The 13,719-nt window shown below is 43.0% G+C and overlaps 1 protein-coding gene across 1 annotated transcript in view; it reads left to right on the top strand.

The window, feature by feature from the left end:
- The first annotated feature begins 916 nt into the window (after positions 1–916).
- The window catches only part of znf644b (zinc finger protein 644b), a 15,877-nt gene continuing 3,074 nt past the window's right edge, over positions 917–13,719 (top strand). The window contains exons 1-4 of the mRNA XM_062452258.1: positions 917–1,344; positions 1,692–1,786; positions 2,784–2,834; positions 11,570–13,716. Coding sequence (XP_062308242.1) covers positions 11,584–13,716 — 2,133 coding nt within the window. The 5' untranslated portion in view covers positions 917–1,344; positions 1,692–1,786; positions 2,784–2,834; positions 11,570–11,583. The remainder of the gene's footprint in view (positions 1,345–1,691; positions 1,787–2,783; positions 2,835–11,569; positions 13,717–13,719) is intronic.

The following is a 13,719-nucleotide window of genomic DNA, read 5'->3' as shown; positions in this document are numbered from 1 at the left end:
CTAAATCAGTTCTGACTTGAGAGAATGTGAAGGAGAAGAGGATAAATCAAGCAATTTTTGGGGTATTACTTTATAATTGCTCATGACAGAAGATTTAGTCTGTAATGTTTAACTGTAATGGAAGCTCAGACAGCAATTTCACACAAAATACCAAAAGGAGAGAAAGTTACAAGTGAAAGTCAGCCTGTACTTAAAGAAACATCCATGATGATGGCAAAAGCAGTAAACAAACCCTTTACAATCGTATGTTAGTTTGCAAAATCATTATCTCTTAAGCGTTCATTATATGTCTACAGTACAAGGTGCCAACGTGAAAACAAACTTGTGTATAAAAATACATTCCCTGACTGACACGTGGTTCCTAAAATGTTGAATAGTTTACTTGTGGAAACATTAGATTTGCCGTTTACTTATACATAACAACAACGAGAAGGGGTTGAGGGCATCTGCTCGGCAAATTAATAATGTAATAACATCAATAATGCATGATCAGAGAGTTATGATCATTATACAATTTAAATGAGGCTTAAAGCTGTCTGGCTTACTTGTGTGAGTACAGTGAAACATTAAAGATACAATAGTTGCACATTTTTAGCAGTGAAAAATTGATATGGAACATTCTAGATAGTATCCTACAGTACCCACAGTTCCTAGCACCCTCGCAAGCATAGTATGGGAGAAACAGTCACCACTAAATAACTGTATTCCTTCCAAAGTCCTTGTGTTCCACTAAAGCTCATGGCAATGTTGATCCAGTGTATAAACCTGATAGCTGGGTCAACTGTTGAAAGAGAAACAGCCTTCTGAACTATAATAGTCAACTGCAGAGTAGGTATTACAAATCTCAGCTGCTTACGTACTAAACTACAGTATAACTTCAGCCCAAACTTCTTGATCCAACTGGATGACTGACTCCACCTTCAGGGTGGTTGATACCTTCAGTGTCACCTCACATCTTTACCTTCCTTAAACTGTAACAGCAACTTATCCCAAGAATTTTGCAGTGTGCCAGGGATAATCCATATTGTGAGTAGGGGGCAGTAACTTAATCACAAATATTATCGCCGTTATTTATAAATAAAGGAAATTTGTTAGCGAAGTCATTTTTAATAAACGTTTCTACACCGTGTTTCAAATGTTGACGAGGAAAGACACCGTCGATTTACTTCTTCCCAGGCGTTATCACGGCTCTCTCGCCACTACGAACATCCCTCCCAGAATTATAGTTCAACCTGCAGAATTTTAAGCAAAATGGCGACAGTATAATGGATGGAGGACGAAAAACGAACAGTGTCAAGTGTAATAACTAACTTGTGAATTGTTACTGTTTCCTGCGCTAAGGAGGTAGGTCTCAAACTTCACGTCGATCTATTACACACCTATAGACTTCTACTCGATCTACTATCACACAATGTCGAGTGTTGTCATGCAGCAGGGAATATTTGTAGCAATGCTTGGGCATTTCATGGAGCACCACTGGTAACAAAGATACGCTAGGTATGAAGTAACATTACATACATCTAGGACGATTTATTGATAAACTACGGACGTCACCAATGCCACCACCTTACGCACCCACAACACAATTCGTAACACAACGCTCTGTCTTGGACACATTTTTTTGTCGTTTATCACATCAAAAAGGTAGACGTTATCATTGAATTAGTAGCAAAGCATATTAATCCTTCCAGGCAACCTGCATTTCCACGCTGACCATATCCCTGACAAGGAGGTGCCACATTGATCGGATGCGTCGGTCAATTAAGTGCTATCGTCGCATCACAAGGTCAGCCAGTATTAAAAAACGTGTCATAGTTTAGCAGAATTTTGAGAGCTCAGCTGTTTCCAGTGAGCCTATACCGCTATAATATGTCCAGTTTTCACTTCAAGAATAGAACTCTTTATATAAAGAAAACTTTATAGATGGGTCCTGCTGGCTAAACAAGGTGAACAAGGTGTTGTTTAAACTTGGTGAACAAGTTTAGACAAGTGAAAATAATTATTCTCTGTGGTTTTGCAAGTGGTTACAGTAAGTGTGGTTTGCAAACCTTATAATACACGGTTTCATATTGTATGAAATAAATCTAGCACACATACTCATAGGCAGGAGTGTCACAATGAGACACCCATATATGTTGTCACCCACAGTGTTGGTTAATGCTAAATTGTCACTTGACAAACACTGAAACCAAAAAGTATGAAATTCCAGTATATTTACGTGTTCTCTTCTGGTTTAGCTGACTGCTCTTGCAGCTTCTAAATGAAGTCGCCTGGGAGTGATTTAATGGGAGTACACTGTCCCGAATTAGCCACTCAGCAGCCAGCTGCAGATATGAGATATTTTAGTTATCAGGTGGAATCTACCAGGAACTTTGGGATCTGCCGAAATCTATTAGTGGAAGAGAAATAAGGGCAAGATCATTTCCTGTGGTACTGGATCAGTTTCAACAATCTAACCCACTAAAGGTGTCATGATGCTAGATTGAGGTCACTTGAAATTGCATTGCAGAATATTGGCATGTGCCTTCAAAGTTTTCCTTTTGACAGAACATACAGTTGTTCATTTCATTGCAGTTAGACGGATGTACTGTACGTCTTATTTAGCATGTTATGACTGTGATCAACAATGCACTTCACTGCAATACAAGTTACATTACACACAAACTGAAAGTAGCCTACATACTGTACAGTATTTCTGTTAAACAATGACTAAAAATGACTAAATGTAAATGTAAACAGTATATGCATATTTTTCTAATGAAGACACTTTTTTTCTTTGACAGGTCGTTTTTTTGAAGATTCTTTCAGTGAAACCAATGTTTTGGAAGAGACTGGTAAGAAATGTACTTTCATCAGAAACACGGCTTAGCAACATAATTGAACCTTAAATAAAAGGACTGCATGCACGAAGTATATAATTGAACCACTATTTATTCAAGCAAAATATCATAGGCCATCATGTGCCAATACATTTACATCACATGAACATGATATTAACAACATTTAATTGGTGCACTTTTGACAGATGTTGTCGACATTCCATGGCAGGAAGGAATTGTGACTGTGACTGAATAACGTACAGTTACAGGGAAATGTAGTTTTCTGTGTGTGTCTCTCCTCATACAGTACAGGAGGTGTTAGGATTCAGGGGCATAGTTGTATGTCTACATACTGTCTTAGCACCTGAAGCTTCTCAGCAGAAGTGTGAAATGCTCTGATACTGTAGCTGGGTGTGATTACCAGTCAAATTAAATCTGAAATGTCAGGTACACGCGTCAGTGCTTGACAGGTTGCAGGCAGCGTTAAGCCTGCCAGTGCTAATGTAGCCTGATTATTTTGTATGTCTTTAAAAAAAAAACTGACAATAAATTTACATGATTTATACTTCATTGATCTTAATCTAAATATGATTTTGATTTTGCACTATAGATGAAAAAGGTAGTGTAAATTAATGTTAGAGGGAAATTGGTCGTCTGGGATTTGACCTCTGCACACTTTCAACAAGTAATTTGTTGATTCGCTATATGTAAACACCTCACGTTTATATAAAGGAAAATAAAGTGGTACTTAATACACATAACAGATGCCAGCTCTGAGCTATCCATCAGGAGAAGATAGTTCTCTTCATCTCAGAGCGAACGAGGCACCAGGCCAGCCCAGTATTTCCTTCCTGACACTCCATGCCAGGTTATAGACCATTTCCACCACTAAGGGGCAGAATATGATCACTTATATTTGAATCCCTCACTTGACACAAGTTAGTAGCCGCCTTCTTTTCTTTCACTAACGAGGCATGCATAGAATTGCGTGAAATAAGACATGTCGCTAACATAGGTTTGTTCAACAGTTTAGAATATATACTGTATCTTTTTACATTTCAAATGTTGCAGGCTGCCACACAGCCCAGTGTTGACCTTAAATCAAACCACCGTAGAGACAATATTCATGTGTTTACAGGTATTAGGATCAGTGCAAACCAGACCAATGTTCCAATGGTTAGGTACAATAGCCATTGATTGCTTCCATAGAAAATCAGTCAACCGAAACTTGATTGACAGGGTACAAAGGCAGAAGTTTGCCACTACGTTAGTTTCAAGACTGAGGAACCGTTATGTGATATCCACCAAGGTTGTGGTCTGCTCTTTCCACATTAAATTCCCATTTATTCCCCAAGCAGGATGTGATATTTTAGAGATTTGAGCGCGGGGTGCACAGGTTAGGCGCAATTATGCTGATGTTGGGTTTTTTATAAGTAGGCTGAAGGAATGAATGAAATCTGGCATTCTGAGACAATAGCATTATGGATGTGGGTAGTTACAGTGATTAACCTTCTTTTCTCTCCTCTTGATGATCCCTGGGCTACAAATCCTCCAATCGCCAACCGGCAGGCACACATCTCTGTCTTTAGAAATGACCTTCAAAAGAACAGATCAGGGGCGACCGTTCACGATATGTTTGAAGGATTTGTTTGGCCTTTTCTTCCCAGTGCAAATGCTCCCTTAAACTAAGTCCTACTCTAATTTTGGTTTTCACTTCTCTAAAGGGTCAAGACCTTGGCTGAATCGCTAGTTCGTACTAATACGGCTTTAAGATGGCTCAGTTATGACACTGCAGCGAGATTGCCAAATCAGAGTGCTTGATTGCAGCGAATGTAGAGTGATTGTTATTTAAATATTAAATATTGTAACAGGGTTTAGTGGTGATAAACAATCGATGCAGTTTATACATACAAAACAATACGGCCCTTTCTTGAATAGGATGCATGTTGAAAGCGTATACCGTGATTCATAGTTTTATCTTTGCCACCTTGTGTTTGCTAGTCTCGTGTGTCTGTACAGTGTGACTGGAGAAGCGCCACCTGTTGGTGGAGCTTGGTATTGGACTGTGCTTGATACCATAGAAATGTAGCCAAGAGTTACATGCAACAAATCTGACAGGTAAACAAACATAACATTTTAGGAAATTTCTGAGATTTCTCTTGAGTTAAACTTGAGATCCCAACAGTATTTTATTTATAGGTGCATCTATTTGGTATAAACAGGGCTATAAAAAAAACTGCAAATGAGGCACATTAACAGATATGCATGTCGAATGTATAGAGTACAGATACAAATAGAGGTTTCGAATGAGTTCAGATTGGATATTTATTGTGAGTAAACCAAATGTTGTCATTTCAAAGTCTCCTTTGGAGACTTTGAAATGAATTCTGCCGCACCAGTTAATGAAAGGCAAAGTCAGAAGACACAACAAACAAGTGAAATAAAAGGAATGAAAGATCAAATAATTTTTCACAAAATCCTATATTCTAGGCTGAGGATAAGATTCATTTTCCCTCTCTCTTTCCCTCTCTCTCACACTCTCTCTCTCTCTGAAAGTTCAGTGATGCAATCATGTACACAGCATAATGAGATTAGGTTTTATATCATGCCATATCACCTATTGTCATATGATGCTGTGAGCTCCCTTATCCCACATCAAGTAGCACGACGAGCTCAGGACTTAGTGGTGTGTTCTCTTTTAAGTTGAACCAGCCCAGTCGAAAACAACAATTGTTCAAAAACAATAAGTAAAAGGGAGGGGGTCCCCTCTTCAAATACGGACATTTCTGAACCTCTTTGATTTGGTCAGGTTTGTGTTATTGTTGGGAGGGAGAGGGTTTCTTAAACCCCTTAACCCCCCAGCCCCCACCTGGCCGAGTGTCCCACAGGGTTAATGACTGTAGCCGAGCCCCTGTTGAATAATACACACGCTCTGAGGCTGGAACTGGGTAGGAGGGCCTGTGATCAGTGGCCAGCCTGAGATGCCCCCTCTTTCAACCAGCGTAGCTCCATTGATAAGATTATATTAATTGGTATGAATAGAGAAGAGGGTTTTCTCTCTCTCTCCTTGTATACATTTACCATTATACTCATTAGCTTCGCCATGCCTCCCAGCCAAATCCTTCCTCACATCCCCTGGAGTCTCCTGGGAGGCAATTTACATCTCTCCATGGAGCCTCTCTGGGGTTATTGAGGAAATATTAGCCCCTTTTCTTCTGTGTCCCCGACCCTTTGATTTATTTGGAGCTGGAGTTGATAGAGTGGTTCTCCCGTGTTAATGACTGGCATGGATGCAGGCCCCTGGTGAAAGACCACTCCTTGATCCAGGTAGAGGAGGTGTAATTGACAAGCATCACTGAATAATCACCTCGCGTGTGCCTGTGTGTGTGTGCGCGTGTGTGTGCGTGTGTGTGTGTGTGTGCTTGGGCAAGGCTTATGTGGACCTTGGCAAATGACAAGTGGAAATCCCACTGCTGTCAAGGCTAGCATGTTCAAGCTGCCCCGGTCTTCAGAGAGCATCATGTGTTGGATCCGATTTAACAACACCAGCTTCACTCTGGTAGTAATTACACCTATATTTATAGATTAAATGTGTGTGCTTGTTTAGAAACTTTGAATTTTATAGTATTTGTTTACTCTATTTTTGACCAGGGACCGGGTGTTATTTTGTGTCCTACCCAAATCTATTCTCTGTTTCAGCTTTGTGAATACCCCAGGGCAACTTGCATTGGGAGCTAGCTCTGCTTGCTTAAAGTTTTTTGAATGAAAACGATGGGGTGCTCTGCTCAACGACAAGCTGCTGATAGGTATTGAGAAATCACTTGGTCTTTGCTTGCTATCTAGTTAGCTGGCGCCAGGGCCTTGGTGCTGCTGTTCCTTGTCATCAGTGCCTGCCATGTACCCCCTGACGGAGCCAGGTATTCATATTATGTTTTAAAGAAAGGTAATGAGAGGTGTTTCATCCTTATATCTGCAATGCTTGACATTTCTCCAAATTTAAGCTCACTGATGTCAGCTTGGCAGAGTGGAGCCTGTCCTCAATTTGGAGAAGAGTTTGACACGGTACCTCTTTCATCTGATTGGTCACGTGTCTACAGCAAAGCGCCAGTGACAAAGTTAGAGGATTCCCCCCCCCCCCCCCCCCCCCCCCCATCTCATCCAAAGAGGAATTCTTCTGAGCGTGCCCAATCACGGCAGCGGCTTGCATCTTTCCGTGCCCCAAAGTATTTATGTACAGAAAGCTCTACGGTAATGATCATATTTGATAAAAGCCAACATTCCGTATTCCGTCAATAAATAAAAAAATACACACCAGTGTAATTCTAGCATATTTTACGCATATTTTAAACAGATCCGACTACATACATTCCAAACACACAACCACGCATTGCCAAGAGGGAGGAAAATCACAATACATGAAATTTCAACGGGCACATGCAGCTTGGCAAACCCAGGCGAATAGGTGGGGTGTGCTGGCGTTGGTCTGGCTTGTTTTCCTCTCAGTGTCGGGAGATGAGGATCGAGTGTGTCTAAACAGAGCAGATATGATGTTTATAAGAGCCATCTGTTAAGCATCTCTCTGGTGCACACTGCCCTCAACGTGAGAGAAGACTCATTAAAATGGTCACATGCCTGAGAAATTTCAAACTGCCGTTTTTTCCTCCTTTAAAAAGGAGAGGAGTATAAACTAACAAAGCCTTGGGATATCCCCACCAGTCATCCCTCCCTTAATCCGTTAAATTTTGAAAGGTATTGTTTAAAGCTTCAAAGTTTATATCGTTTAATCCCCCTCTAATACTACGGGCAGCAAATGAGGCCGTGTCAGCAGCTTGAACAGATATAATCTACTCCACACAACAGAAAATCCTCCTTCAAGACAAGGTTGCATAGGGTTCCTGTGAACTCCCTGTTTGATGTTTCTACCTGCTATTGAACATGACTTCTGTCTTAACCCAACTGTCACTCGCTCCCTGTCCCCTTTTATCACTTCGAATGTTCCCGCTACACCTTTTTTTCATGAGTAAATCTACCATCACAGCTATTTCATTTATACCCTCTTTTTTAGAACGGGGGGGGGGGGGGGGGGCACGGGGAGGTGAGGGGTGAGGGGGCTGGTGTGGAGTGTGTCTTCTACCTTCTTCATGACGGGGTGATGAGGCTTGCCCGGTAGCTTTAGACAGGATGTGTTCTTTTGTTCTGTTGGGTTCAGGATTAGAAACCAGAGCAAGCCTCTGGACAGTTTACTTTGAGTCCACATTTGTTCAACTTTGCATCACCCTAAAGTCATTTTGTAGGTCTTTGGAAGCCATTGGCTGGGCCAACACTATGGTGTCAAACTTTGTGTTATTTCGAATACATAAGCACAGATTGGGATCCGAGAAATGTCAAGTCAAATTGATTTATAAAGCACATTTAAAACTTATGTCGACCAAAGAGCTGTAGAAATGTGTAGTATAGTGGCACTGTGGATCTCATCCATTTTATCATATTATTTCATATAACTTGTACTGTATGTGTGCATTTTGAAATAATCATCAAGACATATACTTTCTTCTAGGTTCACCCCTTATGACATCATCATGTCAAAACTCGATTCAGTCTCACTGAGCTCACATCAGGCCTTGCGATTCATCCCTGAGCGATTTATCCGTGGCCTCTAATTATACTATTTGAGCCAAACACAAGCATCATGTCTCTTATTCTAGTAGTAGATTACATAGTTGGGTTATCAAAGGCTTTGTGTAATTACATTTGCACTATTCAGCATGACAGGGCTGATAGTGTCTGTTCTGGATCTGGCTATACATAATCACAGCCCAAATCCCATTAGGGAGAGTAGAGGCCATTATTATGGAAATGACCTTTGGTTGACAAGCATTTTGGGTAAAATGGTAGAGCCTAATCCAGGCAAATGTAATCTAGGGGACTTCTCATTATTTACTAATAAGATGTACAGATAAGAAATGTAAGGAATGACTGGAAGCTTTGTGTAGCCTAGCGTAAATTGCAACACTGTCCTGTGAAACTGTGAAACCAGATTTTTTTGGGGGGGGAGTTGTTTGCAGATAATTTCACCAATGTTCCGAGGTGTCTGGGTTTATGTTGTAAACTACCGGCTCAAGACGGCAGCAGTTGCGCAGATCTGGGCGTCTTCTCTTCACCGTGGCAATGAGAGAACACACTCTCGTCGGGATTGCTGAAGTGTCAAGCTGAATCTCCGCCTGTTTGCTTTGAGCCATGCTTTGATACTCTCTCGTACTGGAGAGGCAGCTTCATAAATACACATTGTGTCAAATAAATCAATAGATCCCATTAGCTGAGGAAGTTGTGGAGCGCGGTACTTGAGGGGGCCATGGCCTGCCTAGTTTAGATGTTTTTTTTCCAGCGAAGGAGAGGGGGTGGGGGAGGAAGGGGGTGCACAGAGATGTGGGGATGAGTGTTGATACATACAGACGGCTCTCACAGTTGAAATGGTCTGTCTGACTGGTCCCAGTTGGTCTCATCCATCGTCTCGGCGATACTGCCAGAATATGTCCACCACAGTCCAGCCGAGAGGAAGAAATCACACGGACGTCTCGCAATCGATGTCTTCCTCACCCCTCCACATCCCAGTGATGGTGCTCAGTTGCAGTGCTGTTGCAGTAGAAAATGTTCACACTTGGGTGAGAACATGGGTGTCTTATCTGTTTCAGGAAGAAAAAAAAATCATTCGTTCATTTGGCATTCATATGTGTGGCTTTATGTTAACAGACTTGGGGCAACAGGAATAGAACAAGCTATATAGTAATCAGAAGGTTGCCGTTTCGATTCTCGGCCGTGCTAAATGACGTGTACTTGGGCAAGGCACTTCACCCTACTTGCCTCGGGGAGAATGTCCCTGTACTTACTGTTAGTCGCTCTGGATAAGAGCGTCTGCTAAATGACTAAATGTAAATGTAATGTAAGCTATGTATGTTCTGTCTGGATAGTTTCATCACAAATCTTTGTTACTTGGTTTTGTGACCAACATTGGGTTTAGGTGAACTTCTGACAACTGAAGTGTAAGGAAAAATAGTAGCATTCAGCTTAGACAAGCTGATTATTAAATATCCCAGAAAGGTTTTCACTTCGGGGACGACAGAATAATTATGATGATATGCAATTATCACCTTACTGGGTTTTTTTCTTCAGTAACCTCAAGATGAGGTGCAATAGTGTCTGTGCATGTGCTGAAAGACCACACAAAATATAAAACATTTACGAGGGAAGAGGCCCAGTGCGATATCATACACATGCAAAAGGTGTTGCAGGAAGTTTTTGTTGACTTGAATTATTTGGTTCCTGATGGAACCAAATAATTTTTCTTTTTTTATCCCCTTTTGAACTGAATCGCTACAGACCATGGAGGATGTCTATGGGGAAAAACAGAGAAGGAATAGTGAAACAGCTCACAGTTCTAAATCGATCTGTGCATATGGCTTAAATGCATTTAAGCTCATAATCCTTGTAAATATCTCCTGGCAAGGCAAAGTCAGCCTTTTAACATTGACTAAATGAAGTAAATAGAAGCAAATTATTTTTTTAATTCGAATTGCTGGTGAATCCTTGTTGTTATATATATGGAGGGACGTTGTGTGTGAGTTGGCTGCTAATGAGGCTTGTAAATTTAAAGCTGAAATGATATTCTGTTGGCTTTGCCACCCTGCTGTTTGGGGGGGTTGCAGCTAAGTTCGCTTTAAATGTGTAACGTCTGTTCCCCCTCCGAACTCCTCACACCACAACAGATGGAGAGAATATGAAATTCGGAAGGTTTTACCTCTGGGGTGGCAACAGTGAAGCCACTCATTAACACTGAATTTACCACTTTGTTAGCAACGAAGCTTCCTGTAGAGAGAGGAGTACTGGATGTCAAATCCACTGAGCATATGTAGTCTAGCGGGGATAATATAACCCTGAAAATACTTTTGCTCACCCTCCAAATCTGACTGCTACAACACTGAGAGAGCATTATAAATGATATAATTTTTATCTTTGTTTATTTCGCGCCCCCCCCCCCCCCCCCTCCATTGTAGTGGCTTGTTTGCACACATATTCAAACAACAGTTGTCTGTCTTACATCCAGAGATCTGCGCAGACTTAAAAGGTCTGCGGCTGCTGTGTTTGTGTGTGTGTGTGTGTTGTGTGTGTGTTGTGAGAGTGAGTGAGTGCGCCTGCCAATTTGTCAGGATTCAAGCAACAACAGTCTCGTGCTGGGATCTGTGTTGGCACCATCAGAGAGTGATAAGATAGAATATGATCTCATTGGAAGTGTTCCCATGGAAATTGGTCAATTTTAGCAGGCGTCTGAGAACTTAAGGGGGAGAAACAGGAAGGTTGTATTCCAGAGGTGTGCTCAGATAATTAAGCATCCCCACCAGGGTAGCCAGGGCTAGCAGCAGGGTTTGTTGTGAAGAGAGGAGGAAGTGAGTGTTGGAAAATCATAATGCAGCACTGAATAACGCGACTATCATGTTTTGGAACATCGCGAACATGGCAAAACTGCTACTTAACAGCGACCAGTTCTCAGTGTGAAAAAATAATAATTGTTAGCGCACATTTTTGTTGAATAATTCATTGGGTAAATTGTTACAGGTGTCAGTTGAAATGTTAAATATAGAAATGTTTAATCTAGTAAATTCCTCCGACCTAAGAGGCAAGAAGGCATTATTATATATAAAATAGATTATATGAAGAGGCACACTTTAAGTTCATTTTGTGGTATTCTTTTCCAGAGTGTGTTGCAGAGATGGCTGATCTGAAGCCAAATGCACAAGAGGACAAAGATGTGGAACCAGAGTCTGACAGCTCAGGTCCCACTCAGGAACCATTACACAGCCCCACGTTCTCCCTTAAGAACCATGCTACATGTCTGTCAGAGCAGCTGTCCTCGGACGCACGCCGAAACCTTTTAAATGGAGCCCAGCCGAATCCATTTGTATACAGCAGTGTCCCTGCTGTTCCCCACGCAGGCAATTCGTTGCCTTTAGGAGCACTTGTTAATGGACCTGCTTCACACCCCACCTCAGAGGAGAGCTGTGTCCTGAACAAAGGCAGCATTTTACCCAACAATGTCCTGGATACGGCACGGCAACCAGAGAAGGACACAGGCCCTCAGGTGTTACCGCCACCCATCGTGCTTCAATCAGACGCTCGGAGAAACACAGCAGGGTGTCTCCTGAAAACACTGCCTACGCAGCCGGGTGCCGCCCCGCCACCGTCTGACACCGAGAAGAGCGCCGCTGAACTTCTCCCTGCACCTCTCCCGGGCCGCGGTCCAGACCAAACACGCGTTAGCCAAATCCCGACGAACAAAAGAATAGACGCAGGCTCGATGTGGGAGTTCGACACAGAGTCGTCGGAGAGCTCCTCCGATGACCCCGACAACGAGGACGAAGACGCGAACTGGGACCCTCAGAAGGAGCTCATGCGCTTCTTGTGGAACGGCCACGCCGTAAACAGAGGCCTCGAGGCGAAGTCCGGAAGTCCCCGTTACGGGAGCCAAAGACGGAGGAAGCACAACAACCACACGCCCGCACGCCAACACAAAGGAAGACTTTACTACGGCAACGACGCAAACGAAGACACGCATATCGACGCCAATGAGGAAGACGACCACGATTTGAACTCTGGGGTCACCGCGGCTTACAAAGGCTGCGAGAAGGACAATCACGGCGAACGGAGAGACGACGTCGGCGGCACGAAACCGAAAAAGCCGAAGACGGAGCCGTCCGAACAGGAGCCGCCCTGCTTTCCATTCACAAAGCGCAGTGTTCATATCAAGGAACAAAGGCATTTGCATAGACACATGATATATCATTTAGATGTGCATAATCAGGCGCGCCAAGAGAGCGTCCCGCGACCTTTCATATGCAGAGAGTGTGGGCGTTCGTTTCGCGATCACGGCTCCCTCGCGAAGCACATGATCATCCACCAGGAGCGCCGGGAGAAACTCATGGAGGAGATCAAGGGACTCAGCCAGCGTCCGGAGGAGGGCAGGGGTGCCTGGCTGCAGTGCCCCCGGTGTGAGTTTGGTTCAAACTGCCCCAATGCCTTCGTCCAGCACGCCAAGACCCATGGCGAGGGAGGCAGGAGTCGCCTGGGCTGTAGAGAACGCAGCCACGAGGCTCTGACGGAACAAGGCCTCAAAGCGCACACGCACAAAGTGCACTTTAAAAAACACGGTAACACGTTCTCGAGCGAGGGCGACTCGAAGATAGCCACGCTTTGTGACGATTCGGGTCCTGCTCTCTTTCACTGTAAAGGGTGTTCGTTCACATCCCACAATGAAAATATCCTCAAAATGCATTTGCGGTTGATACACAAGGAGATGTCTGATGAGGACTATGAGAGCTCACTTTTTGGCAAAGGGTCTAACTGCAAAGAATCAACATGCAATAAAGATGAGGTAGCCGACCAGTCCAAAAATGCAGATTTAAAACCATTGCAGCTAAAGCCAAAGTTCTGTGTGAAAAAAACAGCTTTCTGGAAAGCAACAGACTTGGCCTTATGGACTAGTAGTAAAGCTGACTTTCACATGAGGAACCCAGACACACAGGAGTCGTACAAAGGTCTCGACTCCTCACAGTTCAAGCACAGTCTCGGCAGCTCAACAAACAAGCTGTCACAATCTTTGCAGAGGAGTGACAAGCGGAGCAAATTATCTCTGCAACCGCTCGGGAAAATTGACGTGACAACAGGTCTCCCTTTTGTCGAGGAAGACAATCAAGAGAAAGACCACATAGGCGTCACAGAAAGGACAAAATATCCCTCGAACATGGATGTGCTGCTCACATCCAAGACTGTTAAATCCGATCAGATATTCTGTCATGGCTACAACTCTGACAGTCGGCATGGAGACTGTGACTTGGCTGGCAGGAATGTC

The sequence above is a fragment of the Osmerus eperlanus genome, chromosome 26 (genome assembly GCF_963692335.1).
Source record: "Osmerus eperlanus chromosome 26, fOsmEpe2.1, whole genome shotgun sequence".
Lineage (NCBI taxonomy): Eukaryota > Metazoa > Chordata > Actinopteri > Osmeriformes > Osmeridae > Osmerus > Osmerus eperlanus.
The sequence above is the reverse complement of the archived record's forward strand: the minus strand, read 5'-3'. Positions and strand labels throughout refer to the sequence as shown.